The sequence below is a fragment of the Dendrobates tinctorius genome, unplaced genomic scaffold, assembly GCF_039654945.1.
Source record: "Dendrobates tinctorius isolate UK_male_01 unplaced genomic scaffold, ASM3965494v1 ptg000162l, whole genome shotgun sequence".
Taxonomy (NCBI): Eukaryota; Metazoa; Chordata; class Amphibia; order Anura; family Dendrobatidae; genus Dendrobates; species Dendrobates tinctorius.
In genome coordinates this window covers 16,830,053-16,849,407 of record NW_027361829.1, presented here as the reverse complement: position 1 = coordinate 16,849,407, position 19,355 = coordinate 16,830,053, and the positions used below count along the sequence as shown (strand labels likewise).

Below are 19,355 nucleotides of genomic sequence, written 5' to 3'. Positions count from 1 at the left end.
CACCCAAGGGTTGCCTGCCACATCCTGGTTATAAAGGGCACCTAGAGCCGCTATCTGTACCTTCAATGTATTAGTTGCCAGCCCCTGCTCTAACCCTTTTTGCAGGAATTCGAGAATTTTGTCAATTTGTACTCCATCCTGAAACCTTACCCCGGAGCTGGACAGAAATTTCCTTCAAGTTCTACCATGGGCCCTGGTTGTGATCGGTTTCCTACTCTTTTGTAGCGTGGAAACCAGGTTTTCTGAGAACCCCCTCTGCAGTGCCCTTTCAAATTCCATGCTGTTAAATGGAGGTTCACTGCCCGAGGGTGTAACACGGGACCTTGGGACAGAAGGTCGGGGAGATCTGGTAGAACCCAGTGGTCGGTTATTGACAGTATTCTCAGCCAGGAAAACCAAGTTCTTTTTGGCAAAAACGGGGCTATTAGTATCATTCATGCCCTGTCTTCTCTGACTTTCCTTCTGACTGCCGGAATGAGAATGGGCGGCGGAAAGGCATACATTAGGCCCTGTGTCCATGGAAGCATAAAAGCATCCAGGGTCCGGGGATTCCCCCTGGGGTCCAGGGAACAAAATACTTCCACTTTTTTGTTTTTGTGGTCGGCAAACAGATCCATGTCCGGGGTTCCCCACATTTTTACGATTTTCTGAAAAATGGACTGTTTTAGAACCCACTTTCCTTGATGTAGCTGGGTGCGGCTTAGAAAGTCTGCTGTCTGGTTTTCTGCTCCCCTTATGTGTAGTGCAGATAGGGATAGTAGGTTTTTCTCGGCTAGCGTGAATATTTCGGAGGATGTGTTCATTAGTGTTCGGGACTTGGTTCCCCCTGATGATTTATGTAGGCCACCGTCACTCGATTGTCCGAAAATATGCGGACATGATGTCCCTTTAATATCGGTACAAAGTGTGTTAGGGCGTAGCCTACTGCCAACAGTTCCTTTTGGTTTGAGGAGGCTTCTAGTTCCTGACCTCCCCATTCCCCCTGAGCCACCCTGTTGCTCATATGTGCTCCCCATCCCTTGGGACTGGCATCCGTCGTGATTATGTGTGAGACTTTTATCATCCAGGGAATCCCTTTGGATAGGTTCTCTCTGTTTCCCCACCAAGCTAGGGAACGAATAGTTTTGGAGTCTAGTGTGACATAACCTTCCAAGTGACCTCTTAAAACTGACTGGTTGGCTAAAACATCCCATTGGAGATCTCTCGTATGTAGCTGCGCCCACTGGACTGCCGGCAGGCAAGCGGAGAGGGACCCTAATAGTGACATTGCTTTCCTTAGAGTCATGGAAGGGTTCCGTGTCGCTCTTGCTACCATCTGAGCGATCCTCTCCTTTTTGTGGTCTGGCAGGTAACACTCCTGGGTGTTTGAGTCCAGTGTCAGGCCTAGGAACTCCTGGACTTTTCTGGGCTCCAGCCTTGATTTTTTTCAGGTTTACGAGCCAGCCGAGGTTTTTTAGAGTGTCCATCACTCTGTCCCTCTGTTCCCTGCATCTTTGGGCCGAGTTGCTCGCTATTAAGAAGTCGTCCAGATATGGGACTATTAAAACATCTTGTTCTCTTAAGTGAGCCATCATCTCTGCCACTAGTTTCGTGAAGATACACGGGGCTACCGAAATCCCAAATGGCAGGGCCCTGTACTGAAACTCCCTTATTTCGCCTCCTATGGAGACCGCAAGTCTGAGATATTCTCGGGAGTCTTTGTGGATGGGAACGTGACAGTAGGCATCGCTGAGGTCTAATACTACCATGAAGCAATGTGGAAAGAGAATTTTGATGGTTGACTTGATCGACTTCATTTTGAATTTCTCGTTTTTGACATAATCGTTCAGCCTCTTTAGATTTATAATTGTCCGGAAGGTACCGTCCGGTTTGGTTACTAGTAAGAGAGGCGAGTAGAATCCTCTGCCTTTCTCCCGCGGGGGAACCTCCTGGAGGACTCTTTTGTTCAACAGGCTTAGGACCTCTTTTTCGAGGGCTTCTTGTTCTGTTACTGATGATCTTAGCGGGGTCACTACATATTTTTGAGGTGGGAGAGAGAGAAAGTCTATCCTTAACCCTGATCCTATCAGATTTAATAACCAAGGGTTGTTCGATATTTTCCTCCAGGCTGGGAGAAAAAAGCTTAGCCTCCCTCCCACCCTGGGCAAACAGTCACTTGGAGGGCTTTTGTCTCTGGACGAGTTACCAAAGAAGAATCCCCTGTCTCTCCTATCGTCCCATTTCTGTTCTCTCGGGGGTCTCCTCTGAAAAAACGTTTTGTTTCGAAAGGACCTTTTAAAGCCTGTAGTGCCTAAACTTGGGAGTCCCTTCTTTTTATCCCCCGCCTTTTGGAGGATGTCATCCAATGTCTCTCCAAATAGGAATTTCCCTTCACAAGGGATGGCACATAGTTTCATCTTAGTCTGTAAGTCCCCAGGCCAATATTTAAGCCACAGCGTTCTTCAGGCTGCGTTTGACAGGGCTGCCGTTTTGGATGACAACCTTACCGAATCAGCCGAAGAGTCGGCTAAGAAGGCCGCCGTTCCCCTTATCACGGGAATGGATTCCAGGATCTTCTCCCTGGGTGTACCCTCCCTTAGCTGTTTCTCTAGTTGGTCCACCCACACCATGAGGGCTCTGGAGGTACAAGATGCCGCTATCACTGGCCTAAGATTTCCTCCTGCTGATTCCCAAGTGCCCTTGAGAAAAGTATCCGCTTTCTTGTCTAATGGGTCCTTTAGAGTACCCATATCCTCAAAGGGGAGTGCAAATTTTTTCGAGGCTTTGGCAACCACCACGTCTAACATCAGGGCTTTGTCCCAGGACGTGGATGGACGCCTTTTCGTCAAAAGGGTATTTTCTTTTAAGGGAGGGAACCGTGGAGTTCTTCCTATCTGGTCTCTCCCATTCGTTTTTTATCAGGCCCTGTACATTTTCGTTTAGCGGAAACACTCTGCGTCTCTTTTGGCTTAGTCCCCCGAACATTATGTCCTGGACTGATCTATCTGGCCGAGGGTCTGCTACCCCCATGGTAGACCTTACTGCCTTTACTAACATATCTACCTCATCCAGGGGAAAACAATGACAACCTTCTGTTTCCTCATCTGAGGATGACGAGTCGGTGTCTGAAGTCGAGGCCTCTGACTGGGAGGCAGCTACTGTGTCCCTTTTCTTTCCCCTCTCTTTGTGTTTTAGGGATAAAAGGGCACTTTGAAACTCCAATCGGATTACCGCTCTTAGATCTGAGGCGTAATCCGGGGTTTCATCACAAAGAACCTCCTGTATGCAGGAGTCGCAGAGTTTTTTATCCCAAGCTGCTGGTAGCGGCCTGCTACATGTGGGGCATTCCCTGTTCTTTGTTTTTTCTTTCTTCTTTCCCTAATAAGGGAATGAAGTCTATTATAATGGGGGACATTCACGTAGATCACTTACCCCATTATGCGCGGTTGCAGGTACCGGTTCGGGAGGTGGATTCGGATCCCTCACGGGCTGATCCACAGAAGGCGACTTGCTCCTCGCAGTCGACTTGCTCCGCTGCGTGGAGTGGCTACTGGACCGGCCCTCGCGCCTTTCTTTTTGCCGGCGATGGTGGTGTCTGGACTGCTGCATTGGCTGCTCCTCGTGCTGGTCGCTGTCCACCATGTTTACAGGACGCTTCCAGCAAGGAGCAGATCCCGCGTTCTTCTTTTAAATCTCCCGGCCCTGACGTCACCTCCTTGTCCCAGCCTGCCCCGCTGTGCCCCCGGGGAGCACGTAATGCGCATGCGCCGACCGTGGGACCCGGAAGTCGTCATTCCATTTCCGGGGCAGCGTCATATTGGTACAACTCTGTACCGCGGCGCTGCCCCCGCATGTACCGGCGTCCCCCAGCCCCATTCTCCTTTCCGGAGCGGCGGCTCGGTCCTCTCCCGCCTGATCACCCTGTACAGCCCCTCGGCTACAGCGGTGGCGGCTTCAGGCACCGACCCCGCCGCGGCAGGTGCCTCCCCGCTGCCAGGACTGCGAACGGGATGGCCCTGGCTCCTCTTCAAGGGTAAGCTGCTGCTGCCGCTGCTTCAGGATCCACGGGTCACCCATCAAGGATAGGAACCCAACTGGGGGGGGGGGCAGAGGAGAGGTTCCGTCTTTTTATCTGTAGGTTCCTGTCCTTGATGGGCGGACCCCCTCTCTCCGTGGTGCTGTCATGGGTGAGAGAGAAAGTTAAATGTTCATTTTTTTTTTTTAAATATTCAAAAAATTCCTGTGAAGCACCTGAAGGGTTAATAAACTTCTTGAATATGGTTTTGAGCACCTTGAGGGGTGCAGTTTTTAGAATGGTGTCACTGTTGGGTATTTTCTATCGTATAGGCCCCTCAAAGTGACTTAAAATGTGATGTGGTCCGTAAAAATAAAATGGTGTTGCAAAAACGAGAAATTGTTGGTCAACTTTTAACCCTTATAACTTCCTAACAAAAAATAATTTTGTTTTAAAATTGTGCTAATGTAAACATATGTGAAATGTTATTAAGTTTTTTGTGTGCCATATCTCTGTGATTTAACCCTTTTCAGCCATGAGACGTATTATCCCGTCCATGTGCCCTGGGACTTAATTCCCAGGGACGGGATAGTACGTCATAGCGACCAGCGGCGCTCACATGGTGAGCGCCGCTGATCGCTGTCGGGTGTCAGCTGATTATCACAGCTGACACGCGGCACAATGTGTCAGGGGCAGTCATGGACCGCCCCCGACACGTTAACCCCATGTACACGATCGTGGTGTACCAGGGGTTAAAGGGAAGCATTGGCAGGGATGGGGCACCCTCCGTGCTTCCCTGAGCCCCCCCACAGCAGTGCAATGTGCAGCGCTGCTGCGGGGGGCTCCATCCCTGCAGGTCCCCGGCGACGGGGACCTTCGGGGGCCTGCTTACTCAGTGCCTGCAAAGCGCAGGCATGAGGAAGTCTGGAGCAGTGCCTGTGATGTGACAGATCAGCGATCTGTCACAGGACAGTGATGTCCCACCTGGGATAATGTAATAAAGGTAAAAATAATTAAAAATCGCTAAATAAATTAGTAAAAAAAAAAAAAAAAAAAATTTTCCCCAATAAATTCATTTTTTGAAAATAAAAAAAAAAAAAATTAAAAGTACACACATTTGGTATCGCCGCGTCCGTAACGACCCGCCCTATAAAACTGGCCCATTAGTTAACCCCTTTAGCGAACCCCTTAAAAAATAAAAAACGAAGCAAAAAATAATGATTTATTATCATACCACCGAACAAAAAGTGCAATAACGCGCGATCAAAAATACGCATATAAATATCCATGGTACCGCTGAAAACGTCAGCTTGTCCCACAAAAAACGAGCCACCATACAGTGTCATCCGCAAAAAAATAAAAAAGTTATAGCTCGCAGAATAAAGCGATGCAAAAATAATTATTTTTTACATAAAATAGTTTTCATTGCATAAAACCGCCAAAACATAAAAAAATGACATAAATGAGGTATCGCTGTAACCGTACTGACCCGAAGAATAAAACCGCTTTATCAATTTCACCGCACGCGGAACGGTGTAAACGCACCCCCCCAAAAGAAATTCATGAAACGCTGGATTTTGTCCATTCCGCGTCCCAAAAATCAGAATAAAAAGCGATCAAAAAAATGTCACGTGCCCGAACATGATACCAATAAAAACATCAACTCGTCCCGCAAAGAATAAGACCTCACATGACTCGGTGGGTCAAAATACGGAAAAATTATAACTCTCAATATGTGGTGATGCAAAAACTATTTTTACAATAAAAAGCGTCTTTTAGCGTGTGACAGCTGCCAAACATAAAAACCGCCATAAATAGTAAATCAAACCCCCCGTTATCACCCCCTTAGTTAGGGAAAAATAATAAAATAAAAAAAATGTATTCATTTCCATTTTCCCATTAGGGTTAGGGCTAGGGGTGTGTTGGGGTTAGGGTTGGAGTTATAATTGGGGGGTTTCCACTGTTTGGGCACATCAGGGGCTCTGCAAAATGCAACATGGCGTCTGATCTCAATTCTAGCCAATTCTGCGTTGAAAAAGTCAAATGGTGCTCCTTCGCTTCCAAGCTCTGCCATGCACCCAAACAGTGTTTTACCCCCACATATGGGGTATCAGCATACTCGACAAATTGCAAAACAACTTTTGGGGTCCAATTTCTCCTGTTACCCTTAGGAAAATAAAAAACTGGGGGCAAAAATATCATTTTTGTGGAAAAAAATGATTTTTTTATTTTCACGCCCAGGCATTATAAACTTCTGTGAAGCACTTGGGGGTTCAAAGTGCTCATCACACATCTAGATAATTTCCGTCGGGGGTCTAGCTTCCAAAATGGGGTTACTTGTGGGGAGTTTCAATAGTTTAGGTACATCAGGGGCTCTCCAAACGAACATGACTAATTGATCATGTTTGTGGAAAAAATACGATTTTTTTATTTTCATGCCTGGGCATTATAAATTTCTGTGAAGCCCTTGGGGTTTCAAAGTGCTCACCACACATCTAGATAAGTTCCTTAGGGGGTCTAGGTTCCAAAATGGGGTCACTTGTGGGGGGTTTCCACTGTTTAGGTACATCAGGGGCTCTCCAAACGCGACATGGTGTCCGATCTCAATTCCAGCCAAAAATGTCAAATGGCGCTGCTTCCCTTCCGAGCTCTGCCATGCGCCCAAATAGTGGTTTACCCCCTCATGTGGGGTATCAGCGCACTCTGGACAAATTGCACAATATCTTTTAGGGTCCTGTTACCCTTGGAAAAATAAGAATTGAGGGTGAAAAGATCATTTTTGTGGAAAAATTATGATTTTTTAATTGTACGGCTGTATGTTATAAACTTCTGTGAAGCCCTTGGGGGTTCAAAGTTCTCACCACATATTTAGATAAGTTCCTTGGGGGGTCTAGTTTCCAAAATGGTGTCATTTGTGGGGGGTTTCCACTGTTTTGGTACATCAGGGGTTTTCCAAAAGCGACATGGCGTCCGATCTGAATTCCAACCAATTTTGCATTGAAAAAGTCAAACGGCGCTCCTTCCCTTCTAAGGTCTGCCATGCGCCGAAACAGTGGTTCCCCCCCACAAATCAGCGTACTCAGGACAAATTGCACAATAACTTTTGCAGTCCAATTTCTCCTGTTACCCTTGGTAAAATAAAAAAAATTGACCCTGAAGTATTTTTTTTGTGAAAAAAAGTTAAATGTTCATTTTTTTTTTAAATATTCAAAAAATTCCTGTGACGCACAATAATCTTCTTGAATGTGGTTTTGAGCACCTTAAGGGGTGCAGTTTTTAGAATGGTGTCACTTTTGGGTATTTTCTATCATATAGACCCCTCAAAGTGGCTTCAAATGTGATGTGGTCCGTAAAAATAAAATGGTGTTGCAAAAATGAGAAATCGCTGGTCAATTTTTAACCCTTATAACTTCCTAATAAAAAAAAATTTTGGTTCCAAAATTGTGCTGATGTAAAGTAATCATGTGGGAAATGTTATTTATTAAGTTTTTTGTGTGCCGTATCTCTGTGATTTAAGGGCATAAAAATTCAAATTTGGAAAATTGCGAAATTTTCAACATTTTCGCCAAATTTCCGCTTTTTTTCACAAATAAACGCAAGTTATATGAATGAAATTTTACCACTAACATGAAGTACAATATGTCACGAGAAAACAATGTCAGAATCACCGGGATCCATGGAAGCGTTTCAGAGTTATAACCTCATAAAGGGACAGTGGTCAGAATTGTAAAAACTGGCCCGGTCATGAACGTGCAAACCACTCTTGGGGCTTAAGGGGTTAAGGGCATAAAAATTCAAAGTTGGAAAATTGCGAAATTTTCAAAATTTTCGCCAAATTTCCATTTTTTCACAAATAAACGCAAGTTATTTGAATGAAATTTTACAACTAACATGAAGTACAATATGTCACGAGAAAACAATGTCAGAATCACCAGGATCCATGGAAGCGTTTCAGAGTTATTACCTCATAAAGGGACAGTGGTCAGAATTGTAAAAGTTGGCCCGGTCATGAACGTGCAAACCACCCTTTGGGGTTAAGCTACAGCTCAAATTTACCATGTCAGTCAAGCAGAGATAAAAAAAACACTTCTCTTTCCAGACCCGATATTTGGTTCCAATATATTATGCACTTTGCCCATCATGTTTAGGAGGACAAGTCCCCAAGAAAACCATATTACATTATGCAATTTTGGGTTGTGCTCTCAGAGAGCTATAATTGTATTATAAGTAATTCTAAGATATGTACTGTATATAAATATAGAACTAAGCAGCACATCACACTTACCGGTCATTAATTCTCAGAATATGATTGAAGATTATTTGTTGGAAGAAGGATAGCAGTTTGCTCGAGTTTTCATTCATATAAAGGCTCTACAAATAAGGAATTGTGGGAACGGGTTATCAATAAGCAAGGAGGAATTAATAGTACTGCACATTCAACGATTACTGACCATCAAAGCGGACATTTTTTTTTCATCTTTAACCAGTTCAAGACCAGACCAGTTTTGCCTAATAATTACCAGGCATCATTCTGATTCACAATGTGAAAGCAATTTTTTTCTCATTTGTCTTTTCAAACAATTTGAAATTTTTTCTCAGTGTACGACACAAGACTGGGGTTTTTTTTTTAGAAGCCAGGTTACCATTGCAACAATCGGCACTAAGAGATGGTGTTGAAGGCAGGTGATAGGGTTACCCTGGAATCTAAGGCTATAATGAAGCAAGGTGTCAGACTAGGTCTTTCCTGTCTGTATACTAAAGCAGCATTCACAGACTTAGAAGAGCCAACCAGTGTTTAAATTCAAAACACTCCTGTGTTCCCTTACCATCCACATTCACCGCCCCATCCCCCCTACATCACTACTCATACACATCAGCCCCTCTATACTTCCCTCTCCCATGTTCAGCTCCCATGCACTCCTCACCTTCCTGCAAAACCTCAGCCCATCTTGCCCAAACAAATCGCACAAAAAAAACTTCCTACAATTTCAATAACTACTTTCTCTATCTTCCTACTCCTACTGATTTCGGGGGACATCTCCCCCAGTCCCGGTCCACCATCCCCAACCTCAATCCCTACCCTACCTCATATCGAAACCATAATAATCTTATTAATATTACTTGCACTCCCTCATTTCCCTCTTTCAATTGTGCCCTCTGGAATCCACGGTCTGTATGTAACAAGCTTCCTTTCCTGCACAACTACTTTCTGAACAACTCTCTGAATCTGTTGGCCCTCACTGAAACCTGGATCCAGAATTCTGATACTGTCTCCCCTGCTGCCATTTCCCATGGTGGCTTACTATTCTCCCATTCTCTGAGACCCAAAAACAGACTTGGTGGTGGAGTCGGCATACTCCTGTCCCCACAATGCATTTTCCAGGTCATTCCCCCAGTTCCATCACTCATTCCCTTCTTTTGAGGTCCACACCATCAGGCTCTTCTGTCCCTCAGAGTAGTGGTCATAAATCGGCCCCCAGGCTCACCCATCCACTTCCTTGACCATTTCTCAGCCTGGCTGCCGCACTTCATGTCCTCAGAACTATCAACCCTTATCCTGGGAGACTTCAACATCCCCATTAACAGCCTCACTTCCACATCTGCATTCCAGCTCCTATCACTGACCACTTCTCTTGGCCTCTCACAGCTCTCAACATCTGAGACACACAAAGACGGTAACACTCTTGACTTGGTCTTTGTCTGACTCTGTTCAATCTCCTACCTAAATAACTCACCGCTTCCCCTCTCTGACCACAACATACTCCCCTTCACGCTCACCCCAGCACGCTCCTACCTACCACACATTCAGAAATCTACAAGCCATTGAAGGGATTAAAAACACACATGTGACATGCAGAAATGTGAACACATCGATCAGACAATGCTCACACCACCCACTAACTGAGATACAACAAGAAAACACAGAATGACAGATTTGCAAAAATACTCTGCAATAAAAAATGGCAGTAATCAGCAAGTGCTGGATAACAAGTACAGGGTATTTAGTCGATACGTTTCTTTGCGCAAAAAAATGTACACCAAGCTGCTCCACCACGTCAAGGTAACCCCTATCGAAGCAGTCCCTATCTAATGTATTAAAAACCTGAACATGTGAACAGTGTCTGATATGAACAGGATTCAGACAGGCCGCTCCCTAGTATGGGCATGTGGTCTGAGACAGCTCTTATGTGCATGTCACACAAGAGAGGGGTGGGGTCTCCCAAACCATGCTAAACAAGGAAAAAAAAAACGGATTAAAAACACACATGTGACATGCACAAATGTGAACACGTCGATCAGACAATGCTCACACCACCCACTAACTGAGATACAATACGAAAACACAGAATGACAGATTTGCAAAAATACTCTGCAATAAAAAATGGCAGTAATCAGCAAGTGCTGGATAACAAATACAGGGTATTTAGTCGATACGTTTCTTTGCGCAAAAAAATGTACACCAAGCTGCTCCACCACATCAAGGTAACCCCTATCGAAGCAGTCCCTATCTAATGTATTAAAAACCATTACTGCCATTTTTTATTGCAGAGTATTTTTGCAAATCTGTCATTCTGTGTTTTCTTGTTGTATCTCAGTTAGTGGGTGGTGTGAGCATTGTCTGATCAACGTGTTCACATTTGGGAATGTCACATGTGTGTTTTTAATCCGTATTTTTTCCTTGCTTAGCATGGTTTGGGAGACCCCACCCCTCTCTTGTGTGACGTGCACATAAGAGCTGTCTCAGACCACAAGCCCAAACTAGGGAGCGGCCTGTCTGAATCCTGTTCATATCAGACACTGTTCACATGTTCAGGTTTTTAATACATTAGATAGGGACTGCTTCGATAGGGGTTACCTTGACATGGTGGAGCAGCTTGGTGTACATTTTTTGCGCAAAGAAATGTATCGACTAAATACCCTGTATTTGTTATCCAGCACTTGCTGATTACTGCCATTTTTTATTGCAGAGTATTTTTGCAAATCTGTCATTCTGTGTTTTCTTTTTGTAAGCCATTAAAGGGGTTGTCTGGGCTTTTCACATAATCTCAGTACATATCTGGGCTGCAGAATTATGACAATAAGCAATTTACTTTCTGTCACTAGTTTGCACGGTTTTCTAGATATTCTGAACAGAACGTCCGGGGGGGGGGGGTTCTGGCATTGAAATGAGAACTAGTCGTAACCTCCTACTCTACTCCAAACATGCCCTCTATAGCAACAACCCCACCCTCCATAGCTACAGGCCCTCCCCGTCCACATGAAGCAGCCATCATCACACAGTAACAAATTCTTCCCCTCCAGCAGCCTCAGTGCAGAGAGCTGCTCCTCCCCCAGACACACACTGAACAGTTATCTATTGAAAGTGAAACAAGTGAGGAGTGAAAATCGTCCTGTATTCTGGGCCACTCCGTGATTACAATACATAACTCATTATCAGTAATTCCTTCCCTCACTGTCCCAGGCTGCTGGCCGTGTGTGTCTGGGGGGAGGAGCAGCTGGGTGGTCTGCTCTCTGCACTGAGGCTGCTGGAGAGGAAGAATTTGTTACTGTGTGATGAGGGCTTCTTCATGTGGTCGGGGAGGGCCTGTAGCTATGGAGGGTGGGGTTGTTGCTATAGAGGGCATGTTTGGAGTAGAGTAGGAGGTTACGACTAGTTCTCAATTCAATGCCATAACACCCCCCCCTGGACGTTCTGTTCAGAATATCTAGAAAACCGTGCAAACTAGTGACAGAAAGCAAATTACTTGTCATAATTCTACAGCCCAGATATGTACTGAGATTATGTGAAAAGCCCGGACAACCCCATTAACCCTCACACTTTCAGACTCCCTACACTCATCAATGTCCCCAACCTCCTCTTTTTCCTGTCCTGATCTGGCTGTACACCACTACAATGACACTCTCAGAAGCACCCTTGACCAAGTAGCACCCATCACCCTCAAAACCTCGAAACAGAGTAAAACAGCCCTGGCTCACATCGCAAACTCGACTGCTCCAGTGATGCTCTAGGAGTGCTGAACGCTTATGGAGGAAAACTCGCACACCAGAAGACTTCATCCACTTCAAATTTATGTTAAGAATCTATAACTCTGTCCTTCACCTTGCCAAACAGACCTACTATACCACCCTGATCTCCTCACTATCCAACAACCCCAAGAAACTTTTATGATACGATACACTTTATTGATCCCGAGGGAAATTATGATATCACAGCAGCGTTACAACAGCATTACAAACAAAACATTACGAACAGCATTAATAGATTACATTACAAACAGCATTACATACAGTAATTACTAGACACAGATCCTGCACATGACTAACCACAATACGTAACAAACAAAGGTACACAAGTCTCTGATCCTTTACATTAGTGCGCCAGCCCTAGGTCATTGCCATCTTTCACCCTTAGTAAATTGTTATACATCCCCAGGTCACCTTTTTGACACCTTTCAATCCCTCCTCAGGCCAAAAGCACAAGCCCCTATCAGAGATATTTGTGCCGATGACCAGGCCTCCCACTTTATAGAGAAAATAGATAACATCCGTCAGGAAATCCGCTCCCAACCACCAAGTGCTGTTACTCCCATCCCTCCCTGCATTTCCCCTGGCTCACTCTCCACATTTGATCCCATCACAGAAGAAGTCTCCAGACTCCTTTCTTCTTCTTGTCCGACTACATGCACTACCGACCCCATTCCCTCACATCTCCTCCAGTGTCTCTCCCAGTCGTAACAACTCACCTAACTACAATCTTTAATTTCTCCCTCTCCTCGGGCATTTTCCCATCCTCCTTCAAACACTCTATCATTACTCCATTATTAAAGAAACCCGCTCTCGTCCCATCCTGCACAAATAACTACTGACCAGTCTACAATCTCCCCTTCATCTCTAAACTCTTGGAGTGCCTGGTCTACTCCCGCCTTACCCGTTACCTCTCCACCGACTCCCTCCTAAACCCTTCACAGTCCGGCTTCTGCCCCCTACATTTGACAGAAACTGCACTCAAAGTGACCAATGACCTATTGACCGCAAAATGTAAAGGTGACTACTCTACTCATTCTTCTTGACCTTTCTGCAGCTTTTGACACTGTTGACAACCGTCTCCTACTCTCTAGGCTCCAGTCACTAGGCATTAAGGACACTGCTCTCTCCTGGTTCTCTTCCTATCTTTCTGACCGCTCCTTCAGTGTTTTGTTCGCTGGCTCCACCTCATCTCCTCTTCCTCTCGCTGTCGGGGTACCTCAGGGCTCACTCCTTGGCCAGCTTCTCTTCTCTCTCTACACGGCCCCAATTGAACAGCCCATCAGCAGACTTGGCTTTCAGTACCATCTTTATACTGCTGACACGCAACTACACAAGTCTTCCCCTGACCTTACCTCCGCTGTACTACATAATGCCAGTGACTGACTGTCCGCAGTCTCCAACATCATGTCCGCTCTCTAGCTGAAACTCAACCTCTCCAAAACTGAACAACTTCTGCACCCGCCGTCTACTAACCTCCCTAAATCTGACATTTCCCTCTCCGTGGGTGGCACCATAATAACATCCCGGCAGCAGGCGCGCTGTCTGGGTGTTATGTTTGACACCAATCTCTCCTTCACATCTTATATACAATCTCTTGCCCGCTCTTGCCTCTTACACCTAAAGAACATCTCTAGAATCCGCCCTTTTCTCACCATGGAAACAACAAAAACCCTCACTGTCGCCTTGATCCACTCCAGCCTGGACTACTGCAATGTTCTATTAATTGGCCTCCCCGTTACTCGACTTTCCCCTCTTCAGTCTATCCTAAATGCAGCAGCCAGGGTCATCCATCTAGCTAATCAGTATTCAGACGTGTCCGCGCTTCGCCAGTCGTTACACTGGCTGCCCATTCATTATAAAGTCCAATTCAAAGTACTTGTTCTCACCCACAAAGCTCTCCACAGTGCGGCACCGCCTTACATCGCCTCCCTCATTTCTGTCTATAGGCCGAAGCGACTGCTGCGCTCTGCAAACAACTTTCGACTAACCTCTGCACTAATCCGTACCTCCCACTCCTGACTCCAAGACTTCTTCCATGCTGCGCCAATCCTCTGGAATGCTCTACCCCAAGAAATTAGGAACATCTACAATTTGCAGTTTTAGGTGCTCACTTAAAAAACATATATGTTCAGAGCGGCCTATCACGTTCCCTAATCAAAGTCATTTTGTGTATGTGTGTGTGTGTGTGTAGCCCATTCACTATCTCAATCTATCCCCCACTCCCTCAAGATGGCTGGACCATCATTGTAAATACACACCTGTACTTTGCATCTTCCCCACCTCATTGTAGATTGTAAGCTCTCACTAGCAGGGTCGTCTCATTTTTGCTTTAATTACTGTATTGTTAACGTTGTTATGACTTGTGCCTGAAACTGTTAAACTGTAAAGCGCTGCGTAATATGTTGGCGCTATTTAAAGATTATTATTATTAAAACACGGAGTTGCCACATATGGACAGCACTGAAAAGTTGGTAACAAGTTGGTGACAGTTTCTGTATTTATAAACATTAAGATGCCCATAGCAGCTAATAGGATACCAAAAAATCTAGTTTGTAATCTAAGGTGCATTTACTCTAAACAATTATCATGAACGAACACTTAGGAAAGTTCATTTCACGAAAATCATGAACTGTAAACAAGTCTGACGATCACACAGCAAATTATCAAATTTAAGATGAAACGATCATTTGGTTTGACCAAAACATTGCTCTTGGCAGCGCATAGTCTTGTGTAAACAGGACCTGGGCAACCAAGAACAATTTCAGTCTATGCTGTGAGGCAGTGGCCCGTTACAGCTAGTGGGCGCTGTATGTGCTCCTCAGGATACGCACAGAGGCGCAACTGTGACGGTGAGACAGTGACTAGCGCCATTGTGAATGGCCGGTATGTGTCGCAGAGGAGGTCCTCTGTGCTGTAAGCCAGTAATGTTGCTCTGGGACCTGTAGTCCTAGGAGTCTTGTTTTTGTTTATACTAGGGGGGCTTACAGGGTTAGTCAGAGAGCTGAGCTGGACTGGCTAACCACATATACCCCTCCCATCTATGGGGGTGGTTACAGCTACATAATGTGACCAGGGTTTGGGTCACATGGTCTGTGTTCTAAGGTCCTGCAAGACTGGATAGGCCTGTGTGTTGGAAGGTTGCATTAGTGGACTTTCTGAAGAGCACATGGAGAGGCCCTGTATGTGCAGAATCTGGGACATCACAGCATTGGAGAAGCTAGCGTCCTTCTGAGGGTCTGGACTGTCGGGAGTGCCCTGGTCACAAGGACAGTGATCCTCGTAAGGCAGATCTCCCAGGACAAGAGTCAGCGTAGGGAGCAGGAGCTCCAGGAAGGTAACTCCAGACAAAAGGGGTTATAATAACGGCAGAGGAGACTCTGCCATTGGAACAGACTGTCGTTGTTTATTATGTTCCGGTGATGTATGTAATGGACTGTTCGTGGTGTGGTTTATGATTGCATAATAAACCGTAGGGACTTATTTTGTGAGAAAAACGTGCCGGTGTGCCTTAGTCCCGTTGCCAAGCGAGTGTCACCCAAACACACACAGTAAGCGCCGCTTACAATGCGCACTGAGCAATCTAATATAAAATCACACAGAGGCTAGTAAACCACTGCAATCTGCAAATATATAATGGTCATAATGGTCAGCGGTTGTTTAAGACCCCCCAAAAAAATTAAAATAGGTAAATGTTCACCGACTCTTACTTGATATTCTTCTTTTCTCACATCAGTTAGCTAAGGCATACCCTAACAGTCATAATTTTGTGGATCATTTGTCAGCTTTTGAACTTTCCTATAACACCTTCACACTCATTGATGACAAATCATCAGCAGAAGTGTGGTGGAAAAAAGGCTCCAAAGTGTTAAATAAATGGGACTGAAGTCTAGTATGAACAGCTACAGTGTGAAACAGTTAAAGTAGAAGGTGATGACTATTTCCTTTTCTACTTCTTTTCACCAGCCTTTTTAGAGCGAATTCTCAACTTTAGCAGATGTGGCGAGTCCTATGGTGACATGTTGTAGACCTGGCTCGATAAGATGCTGCAGAACCCTAGCACAATTATAGCATCACTGTATAGTCCAAAAGGTTTAGAAATGGCTTTGCAAATTCACTAAACTGTTCACAGACAGGTGAGGGATATTGGTGTTTTTTTTTTTTATTTTTGCTTTATTACAGAAGACGAGGGATTCAGTGGAATTAGGTGTTTGGGAAGTATAACAGTTTGTTATTTTTAAATAAAAATGGAAAAAGTGTATTTTGGTTTATTTCAAATAGAAGACTTTATTCTTGCTGGGTCTTTATTTACAATATACAGTAACTGTAGGATTAGTAATGGAGGTGTCGTATGTTAGGCTATGGGTTGAACTAGATGGACTTAAAGTCTTCCTTCAACCTTAAAAACTATGCTACTATGTTATAGACACCTCTCCATTAGTAATCCGTGGGCTTGATGTCACCGGACAACACAAAGGTGGCATTAACCCCACAAATATTAACCCACTTGCCACCGCTACAGGGCAAGTGGGAAGAGCCAGACAAAGCACCAGAATTGGTGCATCTAATAGATGTCCTTTTCCTGGGCGGCTGCGGGTTGCTATTTTTAGGCTGTGGGGCCAATATCCATGGTCCCTTCCCAGCCTGAGAATATCATCCCCCAGCTGTCTGCTTTAGCAAGGCAGGTTGTCAAAAATGGGGTGGACCCCACGCCGTTTTTTAAATTATTTAAATAATTTTAAAAAAATCGGAGTGGAGACCCCTCTATTCTTGATAACCAGTCTTGGTAAAGCTGACAGCTATGGGTTGCAGCCCACAGCTGTGAGTTCTGCCTCGCTGGTTACCAAAAATACAGGGGAACCCATGCCGTTATTTTTATTATTTATTTACAGTGCAGGCGCTGGCTGATGAATAGTCCCATCAGCAGCTCCTGCTCTCGCGGTTATTATTAGAGGCAGCAGGCATCGGCTGATTGGAGCAGTAGTGCCATCAGCTGACAGCAATGACCGGAGGTAAATTTTACACCTCCAATCACAGCTGCGGGCTCAAGCTGTCATTAGACAACGTGGGAACTGCGGCTGTCTGCTCAGCGGTGATGATTTTACTGCCAATCATAAGCGGAGTTGGCCACGAACACTGGATGTTCAGGCCCCAATTCAAGTGAATGGGATCCAGGTTCGGGTCCTGCTCTGGTACCGGAACCTGAACCTTTTGGCTGAACTCATGTGTTCGCCCGTCTCTAGTGGTGGCACGCATTGGGCACTCATTTCTTGTCGTTCTCTCCCAACCATTATTTAGTCCAGGACATTGGCTGCACTATGCGAAACACAAGTAGACTTGTGCCAACATAATTATGTGTCAGGCACCGATTGCTGCAATCTGTCTTATCTTTTCAATCTGTGTATACACCACAATTGCAAGATGGTGCCGACACAATACAGATGTGCTACTATAGCATGGGCGCCACAGTATTTTTCTAGACTTTTCTGTTCACTACATACCTCTGTAGTAAGTAGGAAAATCATAGGATTATCACTTTGTGTTGGGTGGACATACTGAGTGGCGCGTATTATATATTGGGATTTGCGTGTTCTTAAATGTACTGTAGGCTATTTGAATTTAGGATTCACTCAGTTTGCATATCGTGTCAACTGATACATATTACTGAACATAATGATTTTGGTCCATACACAATGTTTATTTTTGTGGCATACATTGTGATTTGTAGCATATATTAGGACCTTTTGTCTGTGTATTGTGTTTTTGGACTGTGTGGAATCTTTGCTGCTGACTACACATGCAAATCCTAAATACCTTATTTTTCGAACTATAAGATGCACTGGGCCATAAGACGCATCCCAAATTTTCAGAAGGAAAATGGGGAAAGAAAATTAATGCATCAAATGGGGGGGTCCATCTTACAGTCCTGAATTCATCTTACACGGGGAATATCGGCAGCGCTGATGGCAGCAGGATTTGGATGATTCTTCTGGTGGTCGACGCTGCAGGGTGAACTCGCTCCCATCCCAGCCTGGTGCGGCTGGTGCAGCAGTTTCGGCAATGCACAGTGCTGCGAGGGGTTCCGTCGACATTATGTGAAAGCTCGAAGTCCCCACAGATCTAGTATTTTGCCTTGGTGCTGTGGCCTCCGGGAAAATGGCCGCCGGAGGCGGAACATGCGCAGATTGAGATCTCGACGACAAGATTTCAAAGCCGAGATCTCAATCTGAGGATGCACCTCCTCCAGCGCCCATTTTCCCGGAGGCCACAGCATCGAGGCAATAGAACTGCCGGGGGGCTTAGGGCTTTCACATAATGTCGCTGGAGGCCCCTACAGCAGCAAGCACGCCGAAACTGCCGCATCATGTCGCCGGAGCCCCCCTGCAGCACCGAGCACTGCCGAAACTGCCACACCAGGATGGGATGGGAGCGAGATCATCGCCCCTGCAGCATCAGATCACTGGAAGAATTGCCTGACTCCTGCTTCCACCATGCTAACTGCAAGTACATTCCAACTATAAGACGCACTCCCATTTTTCCTCAAAATTTTTTGGGGAAAAAAGTGAGTTATAGTCCAAAAAATACAGTATTTTTGTTCCTGTGACTGAATTTTGCTGTTCCTATATGGTTGCTTGATAGGCATGGTTCAGTCTCATTTTGGGCTGTTGATATTTATGTCAATGTTTGATTTTTTTTTTTTGTAGTTGTGTGTTTCCATAAAAAAAAAAAAAACTATCTATGGTGATCTGTGTGTGTATAGCATGTTTCTTTTATTATTTGGTTGTTTTTCACATAGTACAAGCATATTTTTGTATTCAATGCGCCCATCGTCGCACCAAAGACATGACAGCGGTTCACTATGACAGCCGGGGGCCTGCTTAAGACCGGCATGCTTGTCATCACGAGCTCTCTTGAAACCCAGGCTGGGGCCAGGCTTCAAAAGGAGACAGTAAATTTTACTATATACGATTGCTGTATGTAGCACAAGCGATCAGACAAATCCAAGAAGGGGACTAAAAAATACAGTAAAACACAAAATAAAATGTTTTAAAAAATATAAAAATAACACAAATTTTGAATTACCCCGCTTTTACCCCATTAAAAATATAAAATACACATTTTTCTCTATATGGCCAAAAAAATAAAGTTATCGCTCTAGGAAGAAAAGGAAAAAAGCAAAAACCGAAATTCGTACATGGACAATGACTCCTGTCTCAAATGAGTTCTGGTTTATTGGTTGAAATGTACAGTATCTTAGAGAGAAATATTTTTTTTTTCCCACACATTACCTCACTGCCTTATCTCATAATTATTGCTAGTCATTGCTGATTTGTCT

General features: G+C 44.9%; 1 protein-coding gene across 3 annotated transcripts in view; it reads right to left on the bottom strand.

The window, feature by feature from the left end:
- Nucleotides 1-19,355, bottom strand: part of TERT (telomerase reverse transcriptase) — a 159,899-nt gene that overhangs the window by 60,702 nt on the left and 79,842 nt on the right. For all 3 annotated transcript variants that reach the window (XR_012220872.1, XM_073549864.1, XM_073549865.1), the window contains exon 8: nt 8,280-8,365. Coding sequence is in view for 2 of the 3 variants with exons in the window: in XM_073549864.1 (XP_073405965.1) it covers nt 8,280-8,365 (86 nt within the window). In the remaining variant the exon portion in view is untranslated. The remainder of the gene's footprint in view (nt 1-8,279; nt 8,366-19,355) is intronic.